At 40.6% G+C, this 19397-nt stretch overlaps 1 protein-coding gene across 8 annotated transcripts in view; it reads right to left on the reverse strand.

The window, feature by feature from the left end:
- Positions 1 to 19397, reverse strand: part of ARMH3 (armadillo like helical domain containing 3) — a 128293-nt gene that overhangs the window by 99373 nt on the left and 9523 nt on the right. For all 8 annotated transcript variants that reach the window (XM_083505218.1, XM_083505216.1, XM_083505220.1 and 5 more), the window contains 10 exons: positions 16795 to 16906; positions 16282 to 16338; positions 15997 to 16143; positions 15444 to 15551; positions 13554 to 13646; positions 12368 to 12442; positions 11741 to 11827; positions 1625 to 1681; positions 867 to 910; positions 168 to 228 (listed from right to left, as the gene is read on the reverse strand). In XM_083505218.1, coding sequence (XP_083361344.1) covers positions 168 to 228; positions 867 to 910; positions 1625 to 1681; positions 11741 to 11827; positions 12368 to 12442; positions 13554 to 13646; positions 15444 to 15551; positions 15997 to 16143; positions 16282 to 16338; positions 16795 to 16896 — 831 coding nt within the window. In that variant the 5' untranslated portion in view covers positions 16897 to 16906. The remainder of the gene's footprint in view (positions 1 to 167; positions 229 to 866; positions 911 to 1624; positions 1682 to 11740; positions 11828 to 12367; positions 12443 to 13553; positions 13647 to 15443; positions 15552 to 15996; positions 16144 to 16281; positions 16339 to 16794; positions 16907 to 19397) is intronic.

Genomic DNA, 19397 nt, shown 5'->3' on the forward strand with positions numbered 1-19397 from the left:
AGTAAAATGGACACTTCATATTTTCAGGGGAGCCAGAGTCATAGCCTAATGTAGCATAAATAAGAAAGTCATTTTCATTTTCTTTTACAAGCATTGGACTGGGCCCCTGGCACGGCAAACACTGACCAGCAACACACACACACACACACACACACACACACCCTTACCATGTTGGTCAAGGCTGAGAAAAAGCCACTCTGGTGTTCTTCTTCCTTGTCTTTATACTGCCTAAAAAAAGAGGACAGCAACAGATAGATCAAGCCATGATGCTGCCAACCTATGTGTGCAAAAAAGATTTGACTCAAATTCTTAACAGTATTTAAAGAAAAGAGGAATAGTCAGCTTTCGCCCACTTCCTATTTTCAAAGGGTGCCTTCCAACTCTACAATTCTATTATTCTAAGTAACTGATCCCACATCAGAGCTCATATGTGGACATTAGATGAGGTGAATAACAAAGTTGATCCACTCTAATAATTTCTATATGGTTAGATATTTGTTTATTTCAAAAGTCCTAGAACCAAAATAGATTTTCTGTCAGAAGCAATACACAGCAATTCACTTAGTCTTCTATCAGTGGTGGAGCAGATGATGTTACAGACAGTTCACAAAAAGGTACAGCCAATTAAAGGAAGAAGAAAGTAAATGCAATCCTGGCAGTTCCCCTGTGAAACCAAACCTCTACTACGCAAGGCCAAAAACAGATTTACTGATTGGAATGACAGCAGGAATGCAACGTCTCAAAGATCTAGACATTTTCAGGCAGCCGAAGCAAGCAGCTGACAGGCACATCAGCAAGTTTTCTCAGAAGGGGATGTTAACTCCTTTTGCTGCTGTAAAAAAAAGACATGCCTTAACTTGACTTACCGGTTGTATTCTGATAAAGCCTGAGCGACTACAAGACCCATTCCCTGTAAAAACAGAGCAAGATGTTGAGTTCTACTCCCTACAGATTACAGCCACACAGCAAGTGTGCCCCCCAAAAGCTTATTCTCCAAATTACCCCCAATAATTTATAGCACTAGATCCATATAAGCTACAGGGATCAGGCTTCTGTCATTATCTGACAAGGTCATATCTGCACGTCCCTCTCCATGTAAGACTCATTTCAAGTAAGCAAGCATTTTGTAGTGCTTGAGCCCCCCCCCCCCCCCGCCCCCGGGCTTAATTTATTTTACAGGTTGCTGAAGGTATAAAATTATGGTGGGAAGAGAGCTATGTATGCTGCCTTGGGTACTCTGGAAGAAAGGCAATATATGAAAATAATGGAACTAAAATTCTGTATTACCGGTTCTATAGGTGGAGGCAAAAGCTATGTCCCCAAATTAGGACTATACCCTTTGGCAGGAAAAACATGTGGAGGCTTCACATTGCTACAGATCCCATTAATTTCTCATTCAAATATTTTTTTTTTGTTTCTTCATTAAATATTTTATTGCATTACTTATATCATAGATTTATTCCTCTCTCATACACTGTGGAATACTTCAGTCATGATCACAGAAATCAGAGCTTCTGAAAATGTCTTGGGATTTAAAAAAAAAAAATTCAGTTCAGCTCCTTGTTGTATTCCTAGTCCTCTGGATAACATGCAATAGTCACAGCACTTAATCCATCATACTCACATTGAGGGTGGCCTCATCATCTATGATGGACAGCTTCACTATATAAGGATTCACAGACTATAGTGGGAAGAAGGAAAGTCATGGGTTATCATGGGTTAGCTTAGTGACTCAGCAAAGCCAACACAGCTTCATGCAAAGGTCTTGCCCGTCTTATGATGCCAGGGGACACACGTGCCTGTCAATTTAAACCACAAGACTCTAGGTCCACTCCTCCTTTCAGTGCAGTAGCCTCACATACAAATGAGAGCCCCTCCAAGATACTGAGAGTCATGGTCACATTTTACACATTAGCCTTCATTATTTCAACGGTTAGGGAAACAGTAAACAAGCCAATATATTCAATACTGCATCCATCTAGTGCCAGTGTCCATCAGTATAGCAGTTTTCTATGCTCCTGGTTGAACAGCGTTCTAAATAAAGAGCTACCCATGTCTCATACATACATACCCACCGTGCAACACTCATTATGCAGAGTGTCTAGCACAGACTGGTTCATATATGAGAGATAGACCAGCACAGACTGAAACATCTGGGACCAAAGGAATTGCAATCCCATTAACAACAACCTTATGCTCACAGCTTTGGTTTAGTTCAGTGATTATCAGTGCCTAAACGGAGCCAAATACTGAGAAGGGAAAAGCAACAATTCAAGAAAAATTGCCATTACAGGATGGTAATGCAAAATACACAGAAGCATCTGTCATCTTAAGGACAGATAAATTCAGTGCACTATGAGCTTTTGGAGGCAAGTACCTACTTTATCAGGGACGCGGGTGGCGCTGTGGGTTAAACCACAGAGCCTAGGACTTGCTGATCAGAAGGTCGGCGGTTAGAATCCCCGTGACGGGGTGAGCTCCCGTTGCTCAGTCCCTGCTCCTGCCAACCTAGCAGTTCAAAAGCACATCAAAGTGCAAGTAGATAAATAGGTACCGCTCTGGTGGGAAGGTAAACGGCGTTTCCATGTGCTGCTCTGGTTCACCAGAAGTGGCTTAGTCATGCTGGCCACATGACCCGGAAGCTGTACACCGGCTCCCTCAGCCAATAAAGCGAGATGAGTGCCGCAACCCCGGAGTCGGTCACGACTGGACCTAATGGTCTCAGGGGCCCCTTTACCTTTACCTACTTTATCAGACACAATTAGAGGGATAACCAAAAGCTAGCAGAGAGACAAGCTAAATTCAGCCGACTAAGAGAGGAATAGGTAAGACAGCTAGAACCAGAAAAAAGACATCTGACCGTACACCCTATGCATATCTACTCAGAAGAAAGTCTCAATGAATTCAACAACACTTGTTCCTACTAAGTGTGTATAGGAAAAGCTTTACCTACTTCATATCTGTGTGTTCTGACAGCTGATACAACACAGCAGGACTAAAAAAAATTGAATTTTCTTTACACATATGTATACACAAATTTAAATATGTTCAATCTATTGTAAGCCACTCTGAGGGTCATTGACTGGAGGAACAGCAACATCTAAGTTCCCAAATAACTGACATCTTTCAGACCTTTTTGAAATCCTTGTGTATGAACCAAAGGCTTTCTTCACTCAGGAACAGTTCAAAGGGCAGAAATCAAGACACTGGGTATTTTGTGAAACGATTAAAAAATAATTATTATTGGCATCCTTGAAGTGAATACCCTCCCCTTAAATATGAATGCCTCGGCACATTTCAAGTGTCTTTTCTTCAGTCATGCATAAAAGCAACTCAGAACCACCCTAGTAATGTCAGGATCACACCACCACTGAACCAGACACACAGTTTCCAATCTATGCACAACATTACAGATGTTCAGTTTAGTAGAGTGGACGCTCGGGTTGCGAACGTGATCCGTGCGGGAGGCACATTCGCAACCCACAGCAATCGCAACCTGCAGCGCCGTGTCTGCGCACACGTGGGTCGCAATTCAACGCTTCTGTGCATGCACAACCACCAAAACCCAGAAGTAACCCATTCCGGTACTTCCGGGTTCGGCGCAGTGCGCAACCCGAAAACACGCAACCTCAAGCATCTGTAATCCGAGGTATGACTGTACTTTTTACTTTAAAAATATAAATGATGTTTTCTCACAAGTAAAAGCGCTTAGCACTAGGGCAGCAGAAGGAAACACAATGCTATTCCTGCAGTCATGATGGTGCCATGAGTTAAGTACATTTAAAATAAGAAAATGCACATACTCAAGAGGATTTCTTTGTTATTTATCAGGGTCAGTAGTGTTTCAGCTCTAATAGATCAAGAATGTAAGTGCTGAGGCACAGGGGTGAAGAGGGAGTGCACCTGCCTTCCCGGCTATGTGTGTTTTATGTGTGTTTTCTGTTGATTCTCTTCTTCCTCTTTTCCTGGGGAGGCCATGGATTTCTTGGTTGCAATACTTTGCAGTTTGGAAAAACTTAACTCTTGCCTAACTCCAAATCAGTCCCACATGAGTCATGTGTAATCCATGAGGAAAGGTAGAAAAGTGTTATTAAAAGAAGAAAAAAAGGCTATTACGGACTGGTATCTTGTAACATAAACCCCAGCATAGCATAATGCCCCCAGCTCTGCATCACAAGAACACTTAAAATGGAGGGAGGGATGAGAACATTTCTCACAAATTTAAACTTAAGAAAGGGGGGAGAACAAAAACAACAACACCCTAATCTGTGGAAAGTGTGCTTCCTGAATGTATATTCCAAACATGGCACTGCTATCTGCAGCAAGAGATTAACAATATGCAGCTGAACCTGTTCATTTATTTGGTGTATAATCATTTTAAAAAACAACCTTTTCATCTCCCAGGACAGAATTAATAAACAGAATAGCTTTGCCCCCAGGCCTCTGCACTTTCAGATCTTTTCTTTTACACAATCTTTACAACTGTTCAATGTACTCAAGGCCTTTGACCTTTCTACATAATTACCTTGATTAGATGAGGAGATAGCTTTGAAGACACTAAGATAAACAGAGCTTTGTTTCACCTAAAAGGGCTATTTGGTCCTGCACCATAATTTCCCATTACCACTTTGGGTGCAAGGGCCTGCCACAGCTAGATCGTATCAGTGAGGTCTCTAATACCCCCTAGGCCTAAGCTTTCTACAAGAACAGCCACACCTTGTTCCGCGTCTTCCTTTACTTATGGGAAAACACAGCTATTCTTTTGGAACGACTTTACCCAGTTCTCTGGTGAATCTTGGTTATCCTTCAGTTCCACAGCTATGAATGTTAGAATCATAGAATCATAGAGTTGGAAGAGACCACAAGGGCCATCGAGTCCAACCCCCTGCCAAGCAGGAAACACCATCAGAGCACTCCTGACATATGGTTGTCAAGCCTCTGCTTAAAGACCTCCAAAGAAGGAGACTCCACCACACTCCTTGGCAGCAAATTCCACTGTCGAACAGTTAGTTAGGCTCTTGTACAGTTCTCAGCACACAATCATCCCATTCCTGACTTTAGAAATTCCTCTAAAAGAGAAAAGGCACTGCAAGGTTTCTGAAGTGATCTCCACAGGATATGGTATGAAGGGACAGATGGAGACTACCTTGCCCAAGCTAACCAACTTTGGGTCCGGTCACCACTGTGTTTTTTGTGATGGTCATGGATTTTTAGGACTAGAAGTGGAACTTCAAGCACATTGCATTTTGTGCAGCTACGGAGTTAACCAGAACAGGGGCTCAGCCTCTCCCCCCCAGTTCTCACCAGAAGCATTTGGCTGACCATGCCACCTGGTGGTGCCTGTATTGCAGTAACTGCAGTGATTAAAAGATATCACTATTTAGCTATCTTAAATCGACTCGGCATTTTTCTATGAGCTAGCATATTAACATTTTAAAACTGGCAACATGGGTTATTTTTTTTAAAGGACATGAGCTTAAATACAGTGGTACCTATAGTTACAAACTTAATTCGTTCCGGAGGTCTGTTCTTAACCTGAAACTGTTCTTAACTAGAGGCATGCTTTCGCTAATGGGGCCTCTTGCTGTCACCGCGCTGCTGGCACACCATTTCCGTTCTCATCCTGGGGCAAAGTTCTCAACTCGAGGTAACTCTTCCAGGTTAGTGGAGTTTGTAACCTGAAGCGTTTGTAACCTGCAGCATTTGTAACTCAAGGTACCACTGTAATGTTAAAGGTTTACTCAGTTACATGCAGTGTACATATTGTTATCATGAAAATTTTAAACAGATTTCATAGATGTAGACCGTTTTAATTCTATCAAGGTCTAATTATATTTTAATGATTTATTCTTCTTTTTTAGCAGTTCCTATTTTTTATCTGTAAGCTGCCTTGAGTCCCATGATGAAAAAGGCATGGTATAAATAAATATATTATAACAGTACTAATAATAATAAGATTCCAAACAATAAAAGTAACCAAACTGTCACAAATAAGGTTAAACAAAAAAGCAATTAGTTTTACTTCATATTAAATCACATGAGCAGGTAATTTCAAGATGGCTGTCACTTCACATCAGCTGACTGGATTTACTTGGTACCTTCAGTACTGATGCTTACTATTAAACCCCTGTACAGCTTAGGACCTGGGGACTAGCTTATGATTGCCTTCTTCAGAAGCCTTCTCCCACCTTTGGAATGTACCTGCCAGGGTGGTAAACTCTGCACATATTTTACATTACGTAAATACTTTTTTTATTTCCCCAGACTTTTAAAACAGCATTTAGGAACATAGCTCAAGGAACATAGGAAGATGTCCATTGTCCCATGTAGCTCAGCTCTGTCTACACAGACTGGCAGTGGCTCACCGAAATTTTAGACAGGTGTCCTTCCAAGTGCTACCAGGAGATGCCAGGGATTGAACTTAAGGCCTTCTACATGCAAAAGAGATGTTCTACTACTGAGTTACAGCCCTTCCCCTTAAAACCAATCTGAATTTCTTTTATTCTTCTGCTGTTTTAACTTGTTAATCTTTATCCATCATTGTTTTATCATCATTTATGAGTTGCCCTAGAAGTAGACATAAAGGTCAGGAGACCGATAGATAGAATGTATAAGTAACAATTTCAAGGCATGTTTATAGTGATTTCATAGCTATAATTGAATGAAAAGAGACTAATGGAAATTATGTAACTGTATCAGTTTAACAAACGTGCTTTGTTCTGATTACCAAACCATAGTAAGGAGGTTCCATACCCTCCTTTCCCCAATACACACCCTGCCAAATCTGGATTTTCTTATTGCTTGTAGGCAGGAGTGGGGAGCACAACATGAAACCAGGCTAAGGCTGCAAAGCCTACACCAGCTTATATGGGAGTCATGCATACATACAGACATGTATACAATTGTGGGATACTTAATTTTCTAAAACCTAAATGCCTAAATGCACACATCTTCAACATTTCCCTCACTAGAATATCAGGATTTATGTGATTCTGAAAGAAATCGTGATCTAAAATTGATTGCCATTCTGATTACTATGCCTTAGACCAATTCTGCTAACACACTAGAAAGCTTAAGTATGGTACCATGAGGTGTTAAAATTGTCAAACTATGGGTTTTGAACTAGTTATGGCCATGGTTCCACCTTCAGAAGCCACTGCAGTCAAGGACTGGAGGACTGGCTGTACGGAAGCAGCTTGCCTGTATAATTTTTAAAGTTCAAACCATGGCCTGGCTTCTGCATTATGGTTAGAGCTGCAAACCACAGTCTGGGTGGGGTTTGAAATGAGACCTTCCACAAAAGAAGCTGAACAGACTTTATTACAGCAGGCGTGGGTAACCTCCTGTCTGCAGACCAAGCCACAGCCACCTGCCCTATACCTGCCGTATATGGCATCAGGCATGGGACAGGGGAAAATCTGACTCCAAAAGGAGGTTTGCAAACACCACCAATCAGTTGACCCACAGTGCCTGCAAAGTACTGAGCAAGATTGCCCTTTGAAAGGGACATTAAAGTCATAAGATTCCTGAGGGGAAAGTGACTGGTCGATGGGTGGCTCCAGCCACCTGCCAAACATGGCCCATGAGGGTGGGGGAGAAAACAATCTCAACCCCCACCTGCCCAATCAGATCCTGTTCTCCACTGCTGTGTCAGAGATCGCAAAAGAAGGATAATTTGATTCATGCCTTGTCTTAACATGCCATATCCAGATTACAGATAAGTGTTTGTCTCATTCTATTACATTGTTTTTCACTTTAAAAATACACGTATTTATAGAGATTTACATGTTCTGCCTTAGGATTCAGCAGACAGAAGTACCCACCTCTCAGTTTAAGATTATGAAATTACTAGTTTTTATGCTTCCAGAAAGCTTTATGCTTAGGTGTTGGCAACTAGATATCAAAGGGCTCTAAACTAGAGATGAAATGAATCTATAGATTTAGGAAAGCACTACCCACTGCTAAATTGCTGCAGTTCATGGAGTCACCCGGGAATAAAGAAAGCCTTTGGAGGCGGTAATCAGAGCAATGGACTGAAATTCTATGCTGGTAGGAGCACTGTCTATAAATCAGATTAATGATTTTGCAATAAAAAAAATAAGGTGAACCTGGATAAGAAATAAAGACATCAGCAAATATTCTGCTAATCTTGAAGCACATTTAAAGCCATGTTTTTGTAAGCAACACTAGAGGGGTTTTTTTTTAATAGACAAGCATTAAAGTCATAAGCAACGAATACGCTCTCAATGCAATTAGATTTCCTTAACTTAATGGAACAATTTAGCAGCCCACGAGGCTCTGGGGGGAAAAAAGAGTATGACCAGCAACAGTGTGGTTGAAATGAAAAGACTCTCACAGCTTACATAAAAAACAGGAAAATCCCCCACACCCTCCAACAGAAGATTTGCAATGTTGGAGGCATGACAGAAATACATGCAATTCTAATGTCTCTCCAGATTGACCAGGAAAAAATCTACTATTTTCTCAAATCATACTAACTGCTTTATACAGCACCACATACATATAAATTCTCTCAGCTGTAATGCAAAGCCAAGACAACCCCTAGGAGAAAAATTAAGCCTTATGCAAGCTTATTTTCCCCAGGAGGGACTTCCAAATGACTTTATCTGAAACAGCCTACCCCAGTGACCCTCATCTAATAGCAGCAAAACAATAACCTTTTCTTTCTCTGAGGATATTTCCACTGACCTAAGTTTGCTTTTAGATTTGGGAATGCTATTAGCATTGTTTCTGTGTTTCTGACTGAAGTATGCACTAACATCCCAAAGGGACTACAGAAATATGAAACAACCTGATACATCTTGTTTCCACATCCAGAAATTATGGATTTCAGCATCTAGTAGATAACAGTGAGATCAAATCCTGCAGACTAGGCAAAATGATAGAAGCCATAATAAAAATAGTGTGCCTCATGCAAACTAGAGAAAATAACAAGTAATTGGAAAGCATCAGAAACACATGCACACTATCCTCTCAAGGAACTGTGTGCTACATAACATACCAGGTCATCCACTGATCACATGGCCATCAATTCTATCAAGGGCGTTAATAGTCCAACAGGCTACCTAGTTAGCTGCCAAATCATACACATTATGGGGTCTGAAAACCTAAACTAGAAACTCCCACTTTTTAAAGAAGGGGCAGAAGCTTGCAAACACCACAGTTGTTCCCATACTAAAAATATGTACTTTATAGAACAGCTTTCCTTGTGCTTATAAACAAAGAACTGTAGGATTATTTCTAAACACATACACAAAGTACACTGGAAACACAGAGATACTACTAAAATGGATACAGTACACAATTTTTCATCTGGATGCAAGCAGGACACAATTTTTCAACATGCTCTAGCTCACATTCTAGCACACCAGGACAAGATTCCACTCACTATCCTCACCTGGTGAGCAACAACTACTAGCTTTCCTCCCAACCTTGTAACTAAAGTGCAACTGTGCCGACAATCCCTACCTACCTCTTTTACTACAAGGTTGAGAGAAAGGCTGCTGCTTATTTCATTGTTGTATTTCTGAGGCACCTCAGGAGAAAAAGTCCCAGAACTCCACTCCAGCTTGAAACCCACGAGAGAGAGATGGGGACTGTCCTGCAGCTATACTGTTTCCCAGGAACAAAGAAGTTGGAGAAAACAAATGGGGCTCCTTTTCACAATGCACGTTCAAGGCACTTGGAGCATAGTGGAAATGCAGCACAACTGCAGAAACAGTCTGCCACCCTAGGAGAGTGGAAATTGTTCCTGGCCGTGCATGATGCTTTCAAGGGCAGGAATCTGCCTCTTAGAGAAGGGACAGAGTCCTGGCAACCACCATTTTTTAATTGACAACTAAAGCCAAACAAACTTTGTAAACCCCTAGGGCAGGGGTGCCCAAACTTTTTTCTTAGAGGGCTAGATTTGATGAAGTGAATATGCGTGAGGGCTGACCAAAGTTGTAAAGTTGTTGAGCTTTTTTAGGATTGAGTTTGTTCAGCTTTTGGGGGGATTTTACCCCAGGAAATAAACTGTCACAGGGACTGGATTAAATTGGCCGTCGGGCCGGATTTAATATCACACCTCAAACATAGACAGACGTCTACTGTGTCTCATCTGCAGTTTATAGAAAAACACTCGGGTCCGGGTTAGGTGTGACTGACAGGACCATTTATCCAAGGAAATCCAAACCTACCGTGGTGTTAAACAAGGCTGTGTCCTTGCACCTACTTTAATCAACTTCTATATTAACTCCTTAGTAGGAAACATGGAGAAAGAAAATGCCCACACCCCTAAATTGGCTGGTACACCCCTCCCGGTTCTCTTATATGTGGATGATGCAGTTCTAATTTCCTTCTCCTGTGTAGGTCTAAGAAAACTTCTAAGATCTCTCACTGTTTATTGTAATGCCAAACAATTAACTATAGCAAATCGAAAGTTATGGTGTTCTCTAAAAAAAGAATGAGACACAAATGGAGAATTGACAATCGACCTATTGAACAGGGGCATCATCTTTTAAATACCTGGGTTTAACCTTCCAGGAAAAGGGCCCGTGGCATTATCAGGTTAAAAATACTATTGTAAATGCCCAAAGATCTACCAAAGCTATTATAACATTTTTCTATGGGAAAGGGGGGCCAATATATTCCGGCAGCCTCCCAGGTCTTTGCTGCAAAAATATTAACACAACTGACATATGGCTCTGCAGCTTCTTAAAACTTTGCTCCCTTAGAATCATTCCAAACTAAGTTCTATCACTGCCTGCTAGGGATCCCTTCTTGTGTGTCTAACATAGCTGTCCGCCTGGAGGTCAGGCAAATCCCTGTTGGAGCTCAGATATGGAAACTGAAGATCCATTATTGGTTAAAACTTACCTTTTTCCCTGTTGGGTTGGCACCCTTAACCGTACTGGATTCCTACCAATCCAAATGGAAAGCTACACTGCATGAAAAGCTAAGAGGCTTGGGGTTTCCCCCACAGGCCCTGATAGCTGTTGGTTATGAGAAAGCTAGAGCAATAATCCGCCAATGAATTTGGGATGTGGAACTGCAATGCCACGTGAGCGAGATGAATAAACACCCAGCAACAAAAGATAATGGGAGAGGATTTACCCCAGCAAATTATTTGCCAAAATTACAAACGCCTAAATACAGACAGTCATTTACACTCTCAAGATTCAACCTGCTGCCATCTGCCTTATTGCAGGACAGATTCGAGGGTAAACCATACACGGAACGAGTCTGCCCGTGCGGCTTGATGGAGGTAGAAACTGTCTCTCATGCCTTGTTATGCTGCTGTTTCTACAGGGATATACAGGGGTATTTATTACCCCTGCTATGCAAAAATCTCCAAATGATTCCGAACTTCAATGTCTAAAATCCCTGGTAGAGGACAAGGATCCCGAGATCACATTAAGGGTAGCCAAATTCTGTGCAATTGCCATAAAACTTAGGGAACAAGCTGTGCTATCATAATGATTAAGGCCTTAAATGATAATTTTAGGTTATATGTTAATAACTAAGTTTTAATTTATATATTTTTAAACTGTTGCTATATCTGTATTATCCCTGTTATACCTAATTGCAAATTCAAATGTATTCCTATTGTGTTTTATGACTTCCTTGATATTGTATGTGGGCTGGAACTGGTCTGTGACCAAAATTTTAAAAATTCATTCAGACTTTGGGCATGCGTGCCCTAGGAGTAAGGTACACGTTTTCCACATGAATTACTCACCTCATATTTTCTGTAGTTTACTAATAAGGCAAGCAGGACAACAGCTTCATAACCATGTTCCCTGCGACTGGGGAGACTGGAGAGGATCTAAAATCAAGAAAAGGAGTAACTTAGATTAACTACGGTTCTATGCTGCAAAGAACAAAGTGATTCTAGACACCTGAACTGAAAAGATGTAGATAAACAACAGGCAAGCAGACCCAAAGTCTGTTTCCAAAATGAACCTATACAACTTTAAAAAGGCCTTGACAACCCCCATTTGTATGGAGCAAATTGAAACAAACATTTTACCTTGAAGAGAATCAGCACATTTGAAGGGAATGAATAGCTGGGTACGGACTTAAGCTGACTGCACTAAAAAAATTACTTGTCATAGCTTATTAGAGAATTAGGTTCACAGTGCCAAATTTATAAAATATCTGAATGAAATCTTCTAAAATGTATCCACTGACCAAAACAAAAACAGAAAGACTAAAGCAAGAGAGACATTAACATGCTACTTGGCATTCATCTTAAGTTTCCATTTAAGCAACATTACAGGAACTGCACTATTTATAGCTATGCAGTATGGAAAATTTAACTGCCCAGAGATTTGTTGGGGTTTTTTAGGGGGGGTGTGGAACTTACCTGTAAGATAGCTTCAAAGATGCTGTTAATCATCACATACTCCAGAATTGTGTTTTGACTGATGTTATCTGTCACCTGAATTGAGAATCAAAGGGCGGTTGTTGTTTTAAAGAAGTTTCTGGAAGTGACAACACACTTAAAACATGCTCTTATCTACTACTACCCTTGCAAAATTACTGAACTGCACCCACCACTCCACAGTATTTTTGCTGTCTCCTGTTTCAAGAAGCAGTGCTCTCAATTACTGAAACTCTCCCATATTCTGTGTAATGAAGCCCATTCTTTGTGGGTTCTATGCATATGTACTAGGGCTACAGTGAAGTTACTGATTTTGGTATACACTTTAATGATTTTACTTAGTACAATATTAATGCTATCTTATCACTTATATAATTTCCCCTGAACCATTTTGTTCTGGGCTATCTTCTATCCTTATGGGTGCTTTCTAAATATTGCTAGTAATAAAATCAGTATTTCCAACACCAGAAGATTCATCACAATGCTTCTTGCTACATTCCTACCATTGAGCTCTGGATAGAGGGAAGCTGAAAATCTCTGTTAGAAAATAAGACTTAGGCTGGAGACTCTTGAAACTTAACACTTTACTTGGCAGAGCTTTAGGGATGTGCTTGAGGTACAGAAGCTCACATACTTGCATTAATATGGGTTGGCCTACCTCTCACCCTGCCCTCAGGGTGATTTTCCTTGTTTATTATTAGCTATTGGGAAAAGTTGTAGGATAGGATAGACAAGATAGACATTTGTAAAGAAAGAAAAACAATACAAACTTGCAACAAAAAAGAAACCAATTTCTCACAGGTAGATATCAGCAACAAATACAAAACTCTCTGTAAATTAGTAAATCTTCCCTAAAATAATTAAGGGTATCAAACTTCCCTCCATGAGATGCATACGCTGAACAATCTTAAAACAGGGTCTATACATAAGAGTACATCCCTGCCTGTGACAGGAAAAGAGGCTTCACATTAAATGTACTAACACAATACTTATATCCAAGACTGTAATTTAGACAGCAGTCATATCTATAACAGGAATACTGATCAGCTGGAATTGAAAGTTCCTCTGCCTTAGAAATTAAGAATTCCTTGCTAATTCACAAATAACAATTTCCAAGTTTTGAAAGTGCATGCTTTTTATAGTTGACTCTCTATTGTCTATTACTTACAGTCACCAAACAGAGTAATAGCTTCAGGCACAAATTCTTGAGACTTTCAGAGCCTTCTGCACATAGCAGAGCATCCAGACTCTCCATCAGATTCTAGAGGGGGAAAAGTTACTATGAACCACAGCATATCCATTACTTCTCACAACCCCCACACGGACGCTGTACCCGATAGAGTACTAGGAACACAGGACGCTACTTTAGCCTGAGTGAGACTACAGGCCCATCTAGCTCAGTCTTGTCTACACCAAGGGTTGTTAACCTGGTCCCTACCAGCCACTAGTGGGCATTTCAGGATTCTAGGAGAGCGGTAGGGGGTTCTACGGCACAAGCTGAAACCTCCTTCCATTGAGCACTGGTGGGCAGTAAGGAAATTTTAACATCAAGAAAGATGCATTAGTGAGCAGTAGGTATAAAAAGGTTGACTACCCCTGGTCTACACTGACTAGCGATGGCTCTCCAGGACTTCAGGCAGGGAACATTCCTAGCCCTACCTGGATATGTCAGGGATTGAATTTAGGACCTTCTGCATGCAAGGCAGATGCTCTGCCACCGAGCTATGGCCCTTCCCCACAGAGTTTAATCATGATCCTTGATGGGAAGGATCTATGTTAGTAAAATTCTAGGTCAAGAATGAGGAACCTTTGGCTCTCTGAATATGGTTGACTTCAAATGCCCATCAGCCTCAGCCAGCATGGCTAAGGTAAGAGGTGATGGGAGTTGCAGTCCAACATCTGGAGGACCACAGGTTCTCCATCTCTGGTCTAAATGAACCTGTCTTGCATACATACTATTATGTCTGGTCCCCTCTGTAATGGCTTTACAAAAGCTAATAAAAGCTTTCCATTTAAAGAATGTTCTTTCTTTGTAGACTGCACTTTTACTATATTTGTTTTCATCTGATACTTTGAAATAACTTCTACTGTACCGCTGGTCTTGGTGTTTTAAAATTCTTAACTTTTCGTAACTTATATTTTATTTTGCTAAATCGTATTTTGATTTTGTTGTTAGCTGCCTAGCGTTTTTTATGGGGGGATTTGTATACAAATGTCTTTAATAAATAAATCTGTTTAATTACTTTCATCTCTAGAAGGTATTCTCTAAAAGGTATTCTGTCCCATCATCTAAAACATAAATATTACCAAGTATATATTTCCCAAGGCAAATAACCACAACAAATTAAAGCAACAGTTCTGCCTAAAACTGTGCTTCATCAAATCAAAACCACACAGTGTGGATTGTGACACACAATTTTGTTCCCTCAGAATCTCAGCTGATTTCACAAAAGGAAATAAAAATGTACACCCAGATGGATGCACAGAGTAGCCTGAGAGTGAAGTGCCAGTGCTTGCATGAAGGATCCTTGAGTGGGGCTTCCTTGCACTGATCTGATTATGCTGTAATTCTCAAGCAAGGTGCTATTATACTGTAATTAGCCTTGCTTCCTTAAGGAGCTAATTCCCCCCACACAAAAGAAAACCCAGCTGTGATACATTTAGTTATGAAGCATTTTAAAGGATTTCTATTTTTGCCCTCTAGTTGCAAATCACAGCCTCATTATAGATATTTATACAGTGTCTAAAAGTCAACACATCAATTCTGCAAAAAGCACTATATGCCATTGTTTCTTCTCTGTTACCAGTACTCAAGAGGACAAAGAAAGCTAGCAGAAATATAAGCAACGCATGAGGCTGCATGCAGATATCAACTGTATTTGACATGAGACTGTCCATACCTTGGACAGGACCCTTAATACTATGGGAGATACTGTAACCAATATATTTAACAATGGATTAACATGTCTCTTCCACAAGCATACCGTTGCCTCTTATTGCAGTCTCCCTAACCCTCACCTGCAGCACTTTCTTTTATTGCACTCTAGCTAGCCCTCACCTTCATACACAGTTCAGCCTTGTCAAAACCCATTAACATGTTGATGATGTCAAAGCCAGATGTGGATTTGTTCTTCTGATGAACTCCACGGATCAGTGCACACAGCGTCTGTGTCAGAAAGAGAAAAACACTAGACCTGTGAGAAAGCTTTCGGTGCACCAAGAGCCTATTATTATATGCCCTAGACCCTTACAGCTGTATTTTGGGAAGATGTTTACTTTGATTTAGTATAACACAGCAGATTCATATTCCATGTCCATGCAGGCTGCATTTTTAGTATGCTTGCCTGTTTTGGAACTTGAAATATGCTTACATAGATTCATTCTCAATTACTCTCCTGACTGCCAACAAAGTAGCAAAGAAGAGAAACCATTTTATTATTATATAAATGCTAACAGAGGGGATTTTTGGTCTAGCACACTGAACTGACATATATCTTAGTCAGTCTTAATGGGAAGTGGACTCTTTCCTTCATCAACACTGATACAACTGTCATTAGCTGCCTGTTCCTGGGTTTAGCTCCACTGAAGACACAAAATGTACAGTACAGCACCTGTAATGCATTGACCACTCTGATAGGATGTTCTTCTCCCAAAGCCCGGATGCAGCGCTGGAACAAACAGTTAATATTATCTTTTATCTTCATCAGCTCTTCGCCATCTAGAGACTCCAGCTTCCCTTCCAGGTACTCCAAGTTCACCTGTCAAGACAAAGGGAAAAGGGAAAAGCCAATTCATGGAATCACTGAGGACATGGCTAAAGGTGGAAAATTGCTAGATGAGCAAACATGAAGAGATGATTGGAAGACAGTGGATGTTTTTGATCTTTGCTATATTACCTTCATGAGGAAGAGCTCCTCCCAAAACCGAGGACTGCATTTACTGGGATCTTCTGTCTGAAAGAGAACGTAATTCCTGTTACAATGGCCACTGTGGATACAAAATACGGGTGTCCTTATAGCAATATTATAACCATTCTAGGTCCAGGAAAACAGGAAACAGCATGCAGAAATGGGCCCTGAGACACACCATATATTCTTCCGCAGTTTATCAATGGTAGAGCCTGCAGAGGTAATTCTAAATGAGGAAATCTCCTGCTGTATAGATATACTCACCTCAAAGCAGCAAAGTAAAAGCATACCCAGAGGCAGGATTCACTGCATTCCCCTTCTCATTCTTAATACTAGATACTACTAATACTAAACTAAGAGAGGAAACCAGAGATAATGCAATAAGGCACAGCTCCAGGGCAACCTGCCTTACACTTCCCAATGGGACTACTTCAGCATAGTAAAATGTATCCTGCAGCTGAACAAAATGCCACAATGAGGAGAGCAAAGTCCAATCCTTACCGTAAAGATCTCATCATACATTAGCACAACCTTCTCTTTCAAGGGTTTCTTACTAGCTGAAGATTTCCGAAGCAATCCGCCTTTTTTCTCAGCTTGCGCCATGGCTTTCAATCTATGGATAGAGAGACATGCCACATTTCAGAGAAGCTCTCTCAAGATTAATTTCCACAGCATTCACACGTTTCCAGGTTATGCTCTGCTTTAAAAAAATTTTAGAGCTTACAGGGCACTTTATAGCTATTAACTACATTACAACCATCTTAATTTCCTCTGGGCTGCTTCACACATATTTTTTTCTTCATAGGAGAAAAAATGTACAAAAAATAAGTTTATTAAAATGCAAGTGTACATTTGTCCAAATGTGCATAATGCAAAATAGATTTGCACATGATTTTTTAATATACAATGGTTTTCTTCTTATACCTGCTGCAGGAATCATTTCACATCAAGTATTCTGGACAGAAAGCGAAAGTGTGGAGCATGGAAGATTACAGATTCATTTAAAAGGTGAGGAACTGGAGAGAAAGTCTTGTCAAAAGTAATCCAACAAATATCTGGCTAAGCCAGAGTCCCAAACAGGAAACCCCAAGCAGGAAGTATAAATTTAGCACCTAAGAAAGTAGAAATTGGTCTACTGAGCACTATAGTTGTACCAGAAGTCCTGCTAAATTAGGAATCCTGCAACACAACTTCACACCAATCTTATACACACAAAAATCTGTACCTGTTAATATAAAAATGCAGTGTGCACAAGCCACAGATACACCTTTAGAAATATATTATGTAGATACGTGCTCCGGGCAGTTAGATTGACTGAAATTCCAAACATGTACAAATGATGATAAGAACACCTTTGTTTAACATAGGAATTGGCCCAAAGGAATATTTTCTATTCAACAACTATTCTCTACCATTATTGAAAGGTTTGCTTTCCTCTTGTGAGCAAGAAGTCACAAAGAAAGTGTCACACTGCCCTACAATCCCATAGCCTACATACACTTTGCAAAAGTCTCCTTTCCTGGGGTAAACTACCAGCCCCCACCCCAATACTAGGATTACTGGATTTAAAGCAACTAGCATCTGTGCTGACATAGACTTATAGAGGTAAAGCAGAAGCTGGGGCATATGGCAGTTCCATTTAGGCACAATAAATAATGCACAGAGCAGCACAAACATGGTAGCACATCTGCAACGCCTAAAGAGCTCCTCATTTCAACTGTTTACAATAGAGAGAAAATACCACAACTTGCTCCTTCATGAGCATTTCCAGTGACTGACATATATTAGCTTCAGCCTACCACACAGAGATTTATTTTCTGCAAACATCAGGCATCTGAAGCAGGTCATAAAGCAGGACATTTCTTCCACACATTTGTCTGGTCTAAAGGGGCAAGTGCAGAAACATTCACCATTGTTACCTTTGGAAAACAATGCCAGTCTCTAGCAGGTAGTGCAATGCACTACTGGCATCACATTCTTACAACTTGCTGAGTTGTAATCAATTACGGTAACTTTTATTCCGAGTAGACGCACTGAAGTTAATGGACCTAAGTTAGCCATGGTCACTAATTTCAAGGGGTCTACTCTGAATACAAGTTGGTTGAATACGACCCAGAAAGTTGTAGGAAGGCGATACCAGTAGCACAACATTCTGTTTGTCAGACTCAAAGATTTTTGCGACAAAAATCAGAAAGTCGGAGCAAGATCAATAGGACACACTTATGTCCATATACTCTGAGTAGTCTACCTGGAATACAGCTGATCACTCCATGCCACCACTACTAAAACAACAAGCCAATACTTCTGGTTCAAAGTTATTTCATGGGGTTAAACAACATCCTTGTACACCTAGTCAGAAGTTGAGTAACAGATTTCAGTTCTTGTGTTGGGTGCCCAGGAAAGCAAAATATTCTACATCCCTTTGTAAAGTGAGAGCAAAGAAGCTACAGACAGGTAACACGATCATGCAGGTAAGTTCACGCTTTCAACAAGGCTGGAACTGGGACACAGGCTGTCCTAAACTAGACAGAGTACACATGCATATGGGAAATTGCTAGAGGCAACAATTAAGACTGTCTCTTCTATCTTATAGCTGCCTACGTTAGAGAATCCAAAGTAACATGTGGAAAGCTGTTAACAAAAAGTACAATACCCTCTCATTCTAAAACTTCAAAGGCTTTTTTGGTCTCGTGATCTACAGAAATCACTGGCACAGACCTTCATTCTTCTTCAGTTTTAGAAAAGTAGCTGCTTATTTCAACAGAGCTATTACCATGTTTCCAAACAAACACAGCATCATAATTCTAGCAGACTGAAATGCATCCCCAAAGTCTTCAACATCTGAGGGTCCACTAAGGGGCTGAGCAAGAGAGATCAATAGGTGGAATTGGTTATAGCATTCCTCCAGCATCCCAATCCAGAGCAACTTTTTTAAAAGCTTGACCGGGTAGTATGCAATACCCAAGGGTGGGACAGGGCAGGGAGAATTATAGTCAGACAGATTCCGGTTTTCAAATAATGCCCTAAATGCTACCAACAAACAGGAGAAGGATATTGTTATGCACTGGTTGTGAACCTCTCTGACTTCTCTCTCTAGTCACCGT

The sequence above is a fragment of the Podarcis liolepis genome, assembly GCF_965112155.1.
Source record: "Podarcis liolepis genome assembly, chromosome: 5".
Taxonomy (NCBI): domain Eukaryota; kingdom Metazoa; phylum Chordata; class Lepidosauria; order Squamata; family Lacertidae; genus Podarcis; species Podarcis liolepis.